Raw genomic sequence first — 16,816 nt, 5'->3', positions numbered from 1 at the left:
GCCATTAAACCGGGTTTATGTTTAAACTATTTGCTACTGAGTAAACCAGTTTTATGTGCACAAACCTCACTCTTATCCCAACAGTCATTAATAAAGATAAATCTTAACAAAGTATGCATTAACTTGAGGAAACTTATCAATAAAATAATAATAATAATAAACGTATAGGTAAACCCCAAGTACTTCTATGATAAGAGATCCCAACTCTATCTGCAGACGGAGGGATACAATTCAGAGTACCTAATGCAAAAACTTTTCAAAGATACGATGCAGTCATTGTCATGATAATATGAAACTCAGTAATAGATTCAATGTTTATTTCAATGATTACGATTAACGTAATTTCAATAAAGCATTAAAATGACACTGCGACATAACTATGAAGCAACTGCATCAATGCTGGCAGAACGTCGTTGAAAAGCATTGTAAATGTATTTAGATACATGTCTTATATTGCTTGTGTTTTTTAAACACATTAAAGCCCTAAATTTGTTCAAGGTATTCCATGAATTGGAAATATTAAATTGCAGGCGTAACTCATACTATAAAGGACAAGCAAACAAAAAATGAATTTCAGATTGAACCATATTAGTATTGCATAGTTTACATTTTCGTTCTAAACGTGCAACATTTTTTAACCTTCCAACTTCAATTTCAAGAGAGTGAGAACATAGTCGCAATCTCGATAATGCAATTCTATATTTATCATTCATATTTAAATCGAGATACTTTTCAAATTCAAAATTAAACTTGAATAGTTTATAATAATTTTACTTCGGTTGTGAATGAATGGTATCTGTCCAGTGTTGTACATATTGTATCGTGGAGGCGTTGTCTTAATGATATAAAACAAGAACTGTTTATATGATCAGAAGACCAAAAATAACTAAAACCGAGGGTGTCTAACACATTCTTTACAGATTTAGACCAGGTATCCTAGCATTGCAGTAAACAAAACTGACATCATTAACTTGTTCACAATATATTTTATTAATAAACGAGGTTGGGGAAGATTTGATCTTGCACCAAAATTTAAGTGCTATGATTTACATAACAATGTTATAGGAAATCGACCTAGCTCTCCAAGTACAGCAGCATTAGAAGTTTGAGAGCGAACTCCAAGAATGTGTTTACAATATTTAAGGAAGAGTTAAGCCACCTCTTCCATGTCATATATACCCCAAATCTCACAACCATACATAAGAATAGGAGCAATCATAGAGTCAAACAATAAGAATTTAGTGTTAACGTCGAGTTTAACTCTACCAAAAATTGATACAAAATGGTTATATTCTTTCAAAGCTTGATCTTTTTGCGCCTGAATTGCATTTACCAACTTCCATTGTAATTGAATTTTATACCCAAATAACAGAAGCTATCCACTGTTTCGACAACATAATTATTAATGTACCAAACAAAACGATTCAATGTTTTTCGTTTTTCAAAAATACATATCTTAGTTTTAACACTAATTTTAAGACCCCACTTGCATGAATATCTATATATTGCATCAAGTTATGCTTGAAGATTATTAGGGTCAGTTGTGAACAGAGCAATATTGTCAGCAAACAGTAACATGAATAGAGACAGCTTAGTTATATCATTATGGGTTAGATTTTCAAAATCTTAATACTCCCGATTGTCATAAACAAAATAAATAAAATACGAGAAAGAGGTTCCCCTTGTTTTACTCCAAGAGATATATCGAACATTTCTGAATATAACATAGCATTCATATCTTTAACACACGCCTTAAAATTTGCATATAGGGACTTAAGCATGGTTATCATTTTACTAATTATTCCAGACTGAACTAATTTAATCCACAAAGCATCGTGTATAGGAGTGTCAAAAGCCTTTTCATGATCAATAAAAGCACAGTACAATTTCTGTTTTTTGCGCTTAAACCTTTTGAATAATAGTATGAAGTATAAAAATACAATCAACAGTGATTCTGTTGTCACGAAAACCAAACTGCGCGTCATTAAATTTATTTTCAGTTTCACACAAGTTTTATCCGATATCTCAACAAAAGAGATAATAATTTGGCAGATAAATTAACGAGTGTAATCCCTCTATAATTAGATGGCTTTGTTATATCACCCTTTTCATGGATAGACTCAAGAACACCTTTAGTCCAGGCTTCTGGATAAATTCCATTATCAAATTTCTTGTTAAAAATGGTGACTATATATGGAGCAATACACATTTTTGCATCTATGAAAAAATCAGCAATATAGCCACTAATATCACTACTTTTGTGTCTGCAGATAGAACTAATTGCATTAATTATCGCATTTAACGTAAAAGCACAATCAAGGCTATCAACTGAGATATAATCACTATTGTTAAATTCTTCATTGTTCAAATTATTTGCATTTGGTGTAGATGACATATTCTTAAAATGGTTAACAAAGGATTGTAACGGAAAATTGACCACCGTACTATTGTTCTTATTTATTATTTGAATGCATTTCCAGAGCTTTCTAGAATCCTTTTTACAAAGTTTTGACATATTAGACTTGTCCTTACTATAAAATAATAAATTCGCCCTACGCTTTGCATTTGCTTGTCTACATTCAGTACGAAACCATGCAGATTTCTTATGTTTATATTTCGAATTTCTGCGTTTCGATGAAAAAGTTTTACCGTGTACCATAAATGAAACATCGTAAAGAATAACAGATATATAGGATCTGACACGAGTTGTCATTTAATACAAGATTTTATTAAACGAGTTCATGAAATTTGTTGGTAAGCGAGCCTCTGGCGAGCTTACTAACAACTTTCATGGACGAGTTTAATAAAATTCTTGAATTAAATGACAACGAGTGCCAGATCTGTTTTATCACATGCTTAAAACGGTGTTTTTATTACCAATTAAGTTCCACTTTCTGAACCGATTGTTTGACAGCCAAAGTACTCAGAGTAAAATGTCAACGATGCGCCATATAAATAGTTCAAAATTAAAATGACAAAAGTAACTAGCAGTTATCAAGTTTTAAAATCTGATAAAGAGCTTAACAAGTCACAAATATAAAAATGTGTAGTAAAATATCCAACAACATGAATAACGAACGATTTTAACCAAAAAAACCCAATAAGTACACAATTTGGTGACGTCACACTCAGAGTACAATCATTTACGCGGTTTATGTGACCTACATCGGTCTATCAAGTTTTACTGTGTGCACGGATTTAAAAGTTATTCGCTGTCGCTTTCTACGATGATTTTGCAGCGTTTTCTTGGTGTACATGGTGTTTCACAACATGCAGATGATAACGGCGAAGCCTTACTCTGTACTGCATGGATGTTGATGTTGAAAAAGTTAATTTCCACCAGGAATGTTTCCAGAAAACATGATGTTCTAGCAGCCATGGGATGTGTCATGAGATGTCTGTGCTGCGGAATTCGTATTTGTGTTTTCGGTAACCGACAGCTAATTAAATCGGCAAGCAAATGGCATTGATTGCATATTGCTTGTGTTGGTCAAGATGGAGATGTTTGAAATGTTCTTGTGGTGTTTGTCACTATTGTGGCTGTATTTGTTGACTGACTGGATATTTCTGTGACTAGTGTAATCTGCATTATCTGGTTGGCGGAACATTGTTATCAGAAAGTTTTTGTACAAGATGCTTTCTGGCACATTATTACGGTAAGTATTTGTTGGCATTTAAATCATTTTGTTTACAAACATTGCGGAGGGATATCTAGGTAGCGTGTGATTAGTCTGACCAATAGAAATGCCTGATAGGTTATCTTACACATGTGTAAGATAAAAATATTCGGAATGGGTATATTACACGGAAAACAAAGGTAAGCATGTGATAAAATGTATTAATACAACTAATTATTATACCCAAGCTAGCTCATGCTACTATAGATGTAGTTTGTTGAATAGGGGACAAGATCTTAATATTTGTTTAATATATCTAGGTGTGTATCTTAGCTATGGCACGTGCAGCGATATGTAATAAACACAACTCTCATTTCACTTCATACTCTGTATTGTCTGTTAAAGTATACAACGTTTCAGGTCTGCATACACAGTAGTTCTACAACCTGCAATTAACAAACCAAATAACATACTATTGCAATACATATCAATTCTAACACAAACCAGTTTAAAACATATAAAACCTACATCTATTTTCAAAATTTATCATATATTCAATTACTGGCATCCATGGCTGTCAATGGTATTACTCTTAACATTGTACAATATACTCCACAATGTATTCCAACAACAACATACATTAGTCTTACCGATTAATACAATCGACTGCTTTCACCCTGCCGTCTTACTCCACGAACATCTGTTAGTCATTCTAAAATGTCGTCCAGGCTTTTGAGATGATGTTTAGCCTGGACGTCATTCATAACAAAATTCGTAAACATGTTCAAAATACCGATCAGAATTCAGTCGCACATTTATTAAGGTTATTCCAATTTAGCTAATTAAAACAAAAAAAGAACACTATACCTGTTAAAAGTAATGCTTTTTGCACCATATCCATATATATAATAAAATAATCATGTTCCGATTTGTTAACACAACATGCATTTTTCAAACACAATCTAAATTCACAAACACCACTGTTTTTGTCAACGAATGTAGCCGAGAATATCCAAATGCATTTCTCTTTTCTCTGGTTAAGGTTACACATGACTATTAGTTATTTAACTACGAAACTGATACTGCCCTTAGCAGTATTTTTGTTAAGGCAACTTAAATGCTATATTGTATACAATTAATTATTCAAAATAAAATAAGGATGAAGTATTTTCAAACATTTATTACTTTTGTTAGAATTAAGGCATGTAAGTTTTCAAAATGAAACAAATAGCAATATAATTTAGTTTTGTTGAATGTTATGTTAAGTATGGGAATAATTTTTATTGCATGCATGGCATTTTTTTCAATTCATTTCAATATTTTCTTTGTAATTTACCCCTCATTTGCGCTCACTTGGATGTCTTTGGACTTTTGTCTGCTTCATATCCTTTGCTTGGTATCTTTAAAGCATCCAGATTCTGACTCTCGACAAAAAACTTTTTCAAGTACTTGTCACTATTGACATAAATAACATTTCTACATTTCATCCCCCTTTTGCGCACGCACCTAGCCTCCCGTTCCAAAACGACCATACATTATAAATACTCAACGTGTGCTCTTATTAAGTATGACAGAAATGAGAATTCTGAGGAAAATTACCAGTTTGCCTTTATAAGCTGAAACTTCATAGCTTCCATTCGAACCGCTGGCGCGCGCACGTCACAAACTAGGCATGTGACTCCCTAGGATAACGACTTAAATATATAGTCGGAAGTCAATGAACCTTGATGAATTATTAGAAATATCAGTCCTAGAAAGAGGAGCCTTACAATTGTCACCGCCACAGGACCACTCTAGATGTCATTCATTGCGGATATCACGTCATTTTGGCTTGAAATTTATTTCTTTGACATATACCTGTCCAACCAGTGTACCATTATAAACTTAAAGGAAGAAAAACTTCACGGCGGACGGATTTATTAAGTTGAACAAGATTCTATTACGTGATAGCGAAGATTGCACAAGTGTCTCATAACAGCCCGAGACATAGTCGATACGAGCATGAAGGCCAATTATCACGCAGAGGCCCGGCTTTGTCATGTTTTAACCTCTTAAACACATTAGTGTTATTTCGTTTGTAAATGTTTACCAATATAGTTCTTTTAACAAATAATATTTTAACTCTAGTTGTTTTAATCCTATCAGCTTTAAGCTTGACAATGAAAACGCACTATAGTCGGAAAAAAGCAAACAACAATGTTCTGCCATTACGTTTTTCTATCAATTTCATTAAAAATGGTAATTGCCTGAAGGCTACCCTTTAGTTGAGTTTTGTATAGGTTTTCTGATGTGAGGATGTGTGGTATGTGTTAATATAAATACCATCATAGAACATCTGTTCTAGCGAAACTATATATACATAGAATAAATTACTAGAGGCAGCACAAACATAATATTCTCTGATTATTGTAACTTGGATTGTCATGTTGAAGTCAAATTTTAATTTATATATTACACAAAGAAACATTTTGATTCTTATTTTGCTTTAATGTTTAAATGTATTATATATATGTATAATAGTATGCATTGTCTACATGGTCCATTGCCTTCAGAATAGTTTGTAAATAAATCTTGAATCCTGTATGTGAGGATAAATGTTTTTTTCAATTTCATAAAATACTACTGCAGATTAAAACACGAAAGTGTAGTTGTGTGTAACCAGTTTCTTTTGGGTAATAAGAAAGCTTCTGTCAACTGAAATCAGGTATTTAGATCACTATTATCAACAATTAGCTTGTGTATTTGCAAAATGGATATGTTTATGGATAAGAATTTTGTTATGAATGACGTCCAGGCTTAACATCATTAAAAAAAGCCTGCACGGCATTTCAGAATGACTAGAACATCTGTGTGCTTTATCAATAAGGGGGTTACTGCATATACTGTAATAAATTACATGCACAGGTTAAATGGGTAAAAGGGATGTTTTGGTGATCAAGGAGATGTTCATGCAATAACAGTCACTTTGACGTTCGGGGCAAGCACAAGATTCCAAAAACAGAAAAATACGTTTAATACAAAGAATTCCAACCCGAAATGACTTGGACATATGAACAATATCACAAAGAAATAAACTAAACCAATACTGACCATTGAAAAAGCCCTGGAGAAGATTTAAAACATAAAATGTAAAGTTTTCATCAAATAAGATGGCGATTCTACGTTTCAAGTTTCCCGGATGTACATGTGTACAACACTCCAAACGTCCATAACAAAAACGGTCAAAAACCAAACCGGTTACATACTCCCCGTCCGTATAGATTGACGTCTCGTCATAACTAAAGTAATTATAACAAAATATGTATCTGTCAAAATATAGGTCAGTTACAAGTGTCATCTCTATATCACATGAAACTATTACATTTTAATATACAACATGTATACTATTCCAAATTTAATTTTACACCTGTTTTCACTGTACTTGATACAATACAATCTATATGCAACCATACTCTCTTTAGTACACGTATCTACCTTTCTTCTTTGTAACACTACAATATAACTTTTATATAACACTACAATATAGCTTGTTATCGCCTCTCCCCTTCTCAAAATATGCGACCACGCATCAACAAATCCACTTATTGTTATGAAATTGGGTGGTCAGTGTATATAAACACAATTCAATGTTTTATACTTTAATAACGATATACATCTCATGATAGTTAACACAACGGTCTTTGTACAAAAGCCTGCAGCAGTAATAAGAATAACATTAGACAGTAGGCGGAGCCTAATATTCATTAGCAGCTCTGAGTAATCATGGTTACATTTTATATGAATGAAATACCAAACACTTATATCACTGAAATATTGAAACAAGAAACGCCGCAATGCGACGAAACCAGGTTTTTAATGATTGACAGAAGAACTTCAGCCTGTGTCTGTTTTTCTATTTTTAATAACAGTGACCTTGACCCTAGGGACCCCAAATGCAATCCATTGAAGGGTATCCATAAACTCTTCCTTTAGACCAAGTTTGGCCAAGATATGTCATCCCAAACTAAAGTTATTCAGTTTCAACCGTTTTTCTATTTTTAGTAACAGTGACCTTGACCTTGACCCTAGGGACTCCAAACGCAATCCAATGAAAGGTCTCCATAAACTCTTCCTATTGACCAAGTTTAGTCAAGATATGTCATCCCTAACTAAAAGTATTCAGTTTCAACCGTTTTTCTATTTTTAGTAACAGTGACCTTGACCTTGATTCTAGGGACCCCAAACCCAATCCCATGAAAGGTCTTCATAAACTCTTCCTATAGACCTAGTTTGGTAAAGATATGTCAACCCTTACTAAAGTTATTCAGTTTCATAGGTGAGTTTGACGCCGACCGCCCGCCCTCCCGAACAACGACGTTTGCCATTCTAATAACCAGGTTTTACTATGTGAAAACCTGGTTAAAAATTACTAGTATACGATACACTGTTTCACTATCCATTGAGTTCAGTACTCCACTTTTCATCAATGCATCAACTGCCTGAAGTCAGTTATCAATAGGACGAGCAACGGCCTGAGCTGCATTCATCACAAAGTCCTCATATCTCCCATATCTCTCAGGTTGTCGTCTTTCTCTGGTAGACCTTCTAGGTGGAGGCTTAGGTAGAACACGTTTTTCTATCTTCCTGCTCGTGTTGTCATTAAGTGCATGGCGCAGTTCTACCTGTTCTCCATGGTCATGTTCAACGACTTCTTTATTAGTTTCAGCTACAGGTTCAGTCATTTCATCTCTTGGTTCTTCAGCAGTCACGATTACGCCACCAAGTAAATTATAACCACGGATGACATTAGCAATGCTAGCAATTAAAATAAAGGAGACTGTCTATTTTTATAAACGGTGGAGTCTTCGGAGGGAATGTAACATTGAATAATAAACATATCATTAGTAGTTCCAAAATAGCTTTTACATAGTTTGATAAACAAATATCCTTTTTCATTCAAATCAATAAGTTACCGAAAGAGGTATTCCTTTTGTTGCCAAAAGTCCTCTGTGCGTCACCACAGGTGGGGTTGGCGTTCATGCGAACATTGGGTGGGACTTTCGGATAGGGCCCGGTGGCAGGGAATCCACCGTGTGCAATCGCCCGTCGATGAAGAGTTTGTCGGCCACTAGAGAGGCCTGTTTACCTTGAGTCTTTGCTTGGATCAGCTACGGAACAAGGACGTTTTGGCGTTCCTGGACCTGTTGAGCATGGTATTGAGCCTCTTACTTTTGGCCGCTTAATACTTACACCATTACCAATTACTACTAATGAAAGGGACTTGAGATCAACTTGAAATATTTGCGTTACAGAGTGGGAAACTGGTGATGAAGATGTTCCAGAAAATACAGGAACTCATTGATGAGCCTGACGCCCTGGTCTGTGTCCTTATTGATGAGGTGAAAGGTACCAGCATTCATTGGATGGGTTGATAAAGGAAAGGTTCTAAGGGATTGAAATAAAGAAGTACTTAGAATCTTATCATTTCACCTTTACTGTTGGTCATAGAGTTTTCTATAGTGGTCTAAGTCCTGACTGTATTTGTCAAGCAAAGATAACATAATCTTTCATGCTGGTGAAGTGTTGGAAGTCATTTGACCAGTACTAGAAAAATCAATCTTCAATCCTTTTGGGTAGATAGGTTGTGCACACCATTGGGCCCATTAAAATATCTAAATGAATAGTTTCATGCAATATAAATTAAGACATTTCAAAGAAACAAAATCAAATATTGAATCATTATTTAAAAAAAACCTGCCATTGCAAAATGATTTGTTGATTATGGAAAATGTCAAACTACTGCGAGTTATGACACCAGTTAACAAGGTGCAAACTCTTTTTAGTGAAGTATGTGGAAAACTGTGATTGTAAAGTGAAAGATTATGGTATGCAAGAAAAGAAATAATCATGAGTTTCCGGTATGGAAGTAAAATTCCAACACTAAGGCATGTTGCTAGCAGGTCACTGTGCAAGCCTCATTTCCGACTTTCCCACTGGCCCTCTCTCTGAATTTTCCATTTTCTCCGGAAACACATGACATATACTTATAGCCTAAAATTTCTAATTGTTATAAATTGTTTTCAGTGAGGAATGAAAACCTTATTTCATGCAAAATAAATGTTTGTTATGTATGAATTATTTTGCTTTCTCTACCAGGTTGAAAGTTTGACAGCTGCCCGTAAAGGTGCCATGTCAGGCAATGAGCCGTCAGATGCTATCAGGGTGGTCAATGCTGTTCTCACTCAGATTGACCAGATCAAAAAGTATGTACAACATGATAAGTACATGTATTCTGTATTTGTCCTTACAGAATGGTAATATCTACCCTGTGTGTGTAGTCCAAGTCTAAATTGATTTAAATTTGACCCAAGGGCATGTGTGAAAGTAAGTATATTGTACGATAAATTTCTTTAGAAGTCTTTGTCCAATCATCATCAAATTTGGTCACTATCTGTACAGTCATAATTTGTTGAACAAGTATGATAACCAGCCATTTCACTTTAGTCACTCGAAAGTTATCACCCTTTATTTATAGAAATTACTAGGGATGGCAACGAGTAATAAAATTGATACTCGAGTACTCGGACAATCTTCCGATTGAGTACTCGGGAACTTGATTACTCAGATAACTTGAATTGGTTTTCGGGAAAGACAAGTTCGTGTATACATGTATCGGTCATGAACATTGTGCGTTGGTCGTAATATAGGCCATGTCATCTTTAAATAAGACTGTCATTATGTACCTTATGTACCTTAACAGAGAAATCAATGAAAAGAAAACAAATATTGGTTCATGCTTTTAATTTGTCGTTTTCATTTCATTTTATACGAACAAATGTACTATATTATAAATGGAAAGTCAAACTCGGATCATATTCGAGCGTCGAGATGATCAAGACTACACTCAATAATGAACGACATTCAGAATTACTATAAACGAAAATTGTTTACTCTACAAAATACTTTTTAAAATGACAGTTTTTCATACTGAAATATTGTTATTTTCCTCATTAATATTCATTTTCCATGATTATTATATCCACCAATCAATTGTGATAATCATTGCCCATTCAGGAATCATTTCACGTAACAGTCGTTATAATTCGCTCGTCAACGTCCATTGTTTAGTGAAAACACACTAATTGGTAAACAATATAATTCTATAAAAGATGTACAGCTATCAAAATTTCGCTAATTTACATCAGTGCTATTTGCAAAGTAGGGCCCTTTGTTGACAGTTTGCAACCATCACAACAACTGTCAAATAATTTGTTAGGGTCCATTGTGTACAAAGCGGGGATTAGAGGGACCGTAATTTGTCGACTTGGAAACATGAAAGATCTGATACTTAACGTCTGTTAATTGTGAATTTGGTGAATTTTATAAAAAAAAAAAACAATTCCCAAGTACCCGAGTACTCGAGTAATGATTTGATACTCAGATGATTGATCGAGTACTCGAATACTTGAATAATTTAGTTTTAATATATTTGAAGGGGAAAAAAGCCACATTGTTGCATGTGACTTATCTGGCATGGAGTGTGTGTCAAGTAATATTTCCCAGCCAAAATGTCTGTTGAGTATACATGAAAAGCCTGTCTTTATTTACGGTCATGGCTCAAATTCCTTGTTCTTTTTTTTGTTCAGACTGTTACTTGCTCCTGAATTTGAAGAATTCAAAAGTATTTGGAACACATTTTCATCATGTCAAGACTGTGAGTAACCACCAACACTCATGGCTGTTGGTTAAAGGTCAAGGTCACACTTGGTCAAAATGGGTGCTCTTAATTTGACTTTGTGGAAAACATATAAGTTTTTTTTATCCATCAGTATCAGTATTCTTATCAATCTTGGAAGGGTTTTCCTACTTGTATATTTTCACATTTGTTTAAAAATTAGGAGTAACAAGATGCAATGTGTTATGTCAGGTTTTTTGTTATTCCTACAGGTACCCCAATGTGATAATCCTGACCACTTCCAATGTGACAGGGGCTATAGACCTGGCGTTTGTAGACAGAGCTGACATCAAGCAGTATATTGGTCCACCATCACCCTCAGCTATATACTCCATCTATAGATCCTGTATTCTAGAACTTACTAAGGTGAGATCGTAGACTTTGGAGAAAAAATCATTGTATAATTTTGACATGAATAAGTCTTTAGCATTGGACCAAATTTAAATAGACCTGGTGCTGAAAAATTCAGGACGGGATGCTTAATTCTTGCTAGGAACCCCCACTTTCAACTTCTGTGCATCGCTGGGACCCTTAAATAATCTTATTCAGTATAACCATGATATTTGGATCCTGTAGAATTACATGTACCTGGGACCATTATTTGTCTTCCATTTGCCTCCTAAGATCCCAAGCTGAAAATACTGCACTGTAACCTAAAACATACATTTTAGGGGTGTTTAGTATGTCATAATTTAAACATGGTTGATTATGAAAGATTTCACTTTCATCCGGTACACACAGACACACATGTATGCATGTACCATTTTCACCTCTCTTCCATATCACAATGTGGACTTGAACCAATCTGCTCAATGATATACAACCCCACAGATCAACCAACTAAAATATGATGTACCTTAAGCTTGTTCTTCATTAACAGTGCCGCATATGGACATCGGGGCAGAGCGTGCTGGTATAAGGTCCCTGGAGTTCATGCGATTTGTGGAGAATAATGTCAGCAAGGATAGCCTACAGCTCAGGGAGATTGCTGTGTGAGTTTGCAAGACAATTTGTAAAAGTAAAAACCTTCAAATTAAATTAAAAAGCTGTTTAAACATTTTCACCTTTCAAAATATCTCCTCTCATTTTAAAGTTTCAATGTGTTTAGTAGAACTGACCTGATATCATGTGCCAAGCGAATGAAACTGACATAATTTTTATGTGAAAAAAACAAACACCAATGTCCTTAAATTGTTATTTATGCAGTTTGTTGGTAAAAAATCTAACCTGTTATTTGATTAACCTTGTAAATATATATGTGTATTGTGAGTTGGTCTTCTAGGGGCTGTTTTATTAAAGACTTAAAAATCTTACTGTGTATCTTTGGGAGAATAACAGTTGACAATAAGTTCATTATTTTCGATCTTTATTGAAGCAGGGATCTTGGCTTTAAATTATTTACCTCTCTTAAGTTTACGTGGAATTTCTCCATACAAACTCAAGAAGTAAACTTTCTGTTCCTATTACCCATATAGTATATACCTTTTCAAGTCATAGAATTGAAAACTTTCAGATTGTAAGGCTTCAGACGTAATTAATTTATATCAGAAATTTTTATTCCTTTTCAGTAAAAGTTATGGTTTGAGTGGCCGTACACTCCGGAAGTTGCCTTTCATTGCTCACTCTATGTTCATACAGGTAATAGTTTAGAGTTTTAGTTGCAGTCATTTTTTGTCCATGTTTCAAAGAAAAAGTCCTGGCGTCAATATCACCAAAAAACTTTGACTAAGTTAAATCACAATCTTAATCTCAACTCAATTAACCATATAACATCAAAAGTTATTAAGAACATGTACGGTTTTTAACCTTTTAAGAGCGCATACTACATGTATCAATTCATAGAATATGTTGATTTAAACCTTCAGTCAAAATTCCACTAGAAAAATATTCTACAGCCAAAACAGTATATGAGTACAATCCATTTATTTTTTAACATTACTGAAGTATGTTTTTTGCTCTAAAATATTTTAATCTTTGAAATATTGGCAAATCGTTTTTATTAACACATTTCATTAAGAAAGTTTGTTATCAAAAAGCATAAAACATGCATGATTTTGAATCATTCTATGCGTTTATGTGGTAAAATGAGTCGAGTCTGATATTGAGGTATGACTTGAGTATTTTCGTGATATTCGGGCCGGATATTGTGATAGCCTTGGTGTCATTTGCTTGCACAACTTTAACCTTGCCCATAATTCAAAAACAGTTCAAAATATTCAAATAAATCCATAATTCAGTCTTCAATGGTTGTTGAGTTTTGCCACTTGTGATCAACAACAACTGAGAAAGCATCTGCCTTTGCTGCTCTTGTTGAAGTAACACAAACTCTATATAGTATTAACCACTACATATGTCTGTGATTTTTCTGGGTAAACTTTTCTGCCCTGTAAAGCCTGTTTCCCCTTGTGAAAAAGTGTCCAATTTTTCTCAGTAAATATTCCAATGCAGTACACAGAGTTTCTATGAATGAATAAAAAAAGTACAGTTAATGTATTTGACAAGACATGTATTATTAGCCGGATTTTTCATGTAAAAATTACGGGTTATAGAATGGCGAAAACCGGGCGTTCGGGTGTGCGTTAACAATTCTGCGTTAAATTTTTCTTTGTTATGTAATGAAATCTAGAGTTTTTTATCCAATGGTTATCAAACTTGGTCAGACTATTTGACGGCATGTTATCTTGAATATATATGAATATGGGTCATCTGGGGTCAAAACCTAGGTCACCAGGTCAAATCTTTAAAAGAAATATTTCACAGTAATAAATTCAACAATTTTTATCAAATCTTAAAGAAACATGGTCAGAATATTTGTCTGCATAATATCTTGCTTATTTTTTATATCGGTCATCCTGGGTCAAATTCTAGGTCACTAGGTCAAATCTAAGGAAAATCTTTCCACTTCATAAATTCAACAATTTTTGTCAAATCTTTATGAAACTTGGTAAGAATATTTGTCTACATGTTGTCTTAAACATTTGTGAATATGGGTCACCTCAGATCAAACACTAGGTCACTAGGTCAAATCTTAGGAAATACTTTCCTGATGTCATAAAAAAAATTGTATGCTTACCAAACCTTTCAATATCAGACAACAATTAATTTCAAATGCTATTTAATCAACACACATCCCAATCATGAATTTCATTCCTACCCATGTTTTTCAAAAATTTAAATTTTAATCAACTTTAGAAATATTTGTGTACATGAAATAATAAAGTGTGTCATCTAGGGTCAAAAACTAGGTCTCTTAGACAGATCGTATTGGAAAAGCTGATTTATTTATAAAATGTTCATTTTTTCCTCACACAAATGGAATAGTTTTTGTTGATCGGGTTATTTGTATGAACGATATCTCCGATAAGAATAAATATGGGTCTTTTTGGTTAAAAGTACTAGGTCACTAGCTCAAATCCTAGGTTTGCAAAATTGCATCATCAAATAAAAAATCCGGTTTGTTTCATGGCGTCTTGTTGCTTTTATATCAGGTATTTTGACAGGTTTTAGTATTTTCCCAAAGTTGATTTTTTTCCTACCAATTTGAAAGGCACCAGCATTGAAAGAAAATTCCTGTGTCTGGTCCATATTTTTGTCATAAAATATCAGATTTTTAAAGTGACCACCAAAGTATTGAGATGTGTCGCACACAAGATCGGTGTCCTACTTTCAAGTTTAAGGTCACAGCAACCTTCTAAGATTGTATGGTTTGCTGTGTAAGCAATATTAATGATATTTCGTGTCTGGTCCATATCTTTGTCATTCACTGTTTGATTTCAAAATAAATTGCCAGAAATTATCAACATAGATTGGGACATGTCACGCACAAGACCAGTGTCCTTACCTTCAATGTGAAGGTCACAGCAACCCTCTCAACCTAGTCAGTTTTACTGTTGAAGACTACTGATGATTTTTTATCCATAGGATAAAAATGTTTCCGTCTGTCTATCAAATCTTTTTGACACGTTCCAATTTATTTTTCAGTCCATAATTTGCCATTATTAAGATGTTTGTCACTCACGAAATGAAGAAATGTTTTTCTACTCAGTTGTATAACAGGTGTCTACATTATTGACAATTCTGTGGCACATTTACCTTCAGTGAAACCCATTCGACTCAATTTCTTTAATTGTTCTATCTAGGCACTAAGTGTTTCTGACACTTCTTTTCCAACGTTTTATACTGTAATCAGTGTTGTTGTCTTTTGCTTTGGCATTGGAACAATTTAACCTTGCCATAACACAAAAACCACTCATGGTTTTCAAATGAAATTTTGTACAAATGTTGCCACAGACAATATTCACATCATATTTGGCATGACCCATAAATCTTGCTTCAGTACTTGTTGAGTACTGCCCCTTGTTAGACTAAAGCTATAGACAATCATTGGGTTTTGGTCACAATGCTCTTATTAAAATAAAATAGTTGTCTTAGTGATCTTTACTTTTGGACCCTGCTTAACACGCGGGTGCCTTATATTTATCATCATGTCTGTCCATATGTCCACATTTTTAAAAATAAAATTGTTAATAACTTAGAAGCTGTTCAAGAGTCTTACTTTCTAAACTTTTCACAGTAACACTGCGTTTTTTTGTGATTAGTTATGTAACTAAGCCTTAAATATTGTCAGATTCTTGGTTATATACTAAATAATATGCTTTCAAATTTCACCCCTTTTAAATACGTTATACCAGATCTTGTTCATTATGTTTGTATTGTGTGTGAAATTGTCAATTTCAGAAATCAGAAGCCATACTACAGGAATTCTTAGTGGCCCTTGATAAGGCCGTGCAACAGCAGTTTAAGGAGAGAAATGACCTCACTAGGGACTTCTAGTGACCTCACAACCAACTCCTAGTGACCTCACAACCAACTCCTAGTGACCTCACTTCCAACTCCTAGTGACCTCACTACCAACTCCTAGTGACCTCACTACCAACTCCTAGTGACCTCACTACCAACTCCTAGTGACCTCACTACCGACTACTAGTGACCTCACTATCGACTACTTGTGACCTCACTATAGACTTGTGATTTACTCTCTTATTTATGAACTGGATGAATTTTTTGTGTCGATGTACATTTCTGTCAAAATATGGTACGAAATCTATGCTAAACTTTTAAATAATTCTTATGAACATGTTGGGATATCTGTGCCAATGTACTTGTTTGTACGCACATACGGTGCAACTGATCAATTGCATCTAAAATATTGCATTTGAGGATAATTGAACATGTAACTACCCTAACTGGGTGCTGCTTCTTGTTGTTTATATGAAAAAATTGTGATTTAAGAATGTAGTTTCATTTTACTTCTAAAACAATTATTGTTTGCCTGATGTTGAAATGTATAAAGTGGTGTTGTTGAAAGATCTCATTCAAACACACTGATGTTGGACTGTAGATTGTATCGCTTGTGTAGCATCGCAAGCTTGTAGGGAACATGTTCAAACACACTGATGTTGGACTGTAGATTGTATCGCTTATG

At 34.2% G+C, this 16,816-nt stretch overlaps 1 protein-coding gene and 1 long non-coding RNA gene across 2 annotated transcripts; both read left to right on the top strand.

The window, feature by feature from the left end:
• The first annotated feature begins 8,918 nt into the window (after positions 1–8,918).
• Positions 8,919–12,250, top strand: LOC128242922 (pachytene checkpoint protein 2 homolog). The gene is made up of 4 exons (XM_052960356.1): positions 8,919–8,995; positions 9,753–9,859; positions 11,544–11,697; positions 12,212–12,250. Exons 1-4 carry the CDS (start codon positions 8,924–8,926, stop codon positions 12,248–12,250), a joined length of 372 nt encoding a protein of 123 aa, XP_052816316.1. The 5' UTR covers positions 8,919–8,923.
• Positions 12,251–12,252: 2 nt separating this feature from the next.
• LOC128242888 (uncharacterized) lies at positions 12,253–16,154 on the top strand. Its single transcript, XR_008262737.1, has 3 exons — positions 12,253–12,323; positions 12,900–12,969; positions 16,069–16,154. It is a non-coding gene; the product is annotated as an uncharacterized LOC128242888 (long non-coding RNA).
• The last annotated feature ends 662 nt before the right edge of the window (positions 16,155–16,816 follow it).

The sequence above is a fragment of the Mya arenaria genome, chromosome 8 (genome assembly GCF_026914265.1).
Source record: "Mya arenaria isolate MELC-2E11 chromosome 8, ASM2691426v1".
NCBI lineage: Eukaryota > Metazoa > Mollusca > Bivalvia > Myida > Myidae > Mya > Mya arenaria.
The sequence above is the reverse complement of the archived record's forward strand: the minus strand, read 5'-3'. Positions and strand labels throughout refer to the sequence as shown.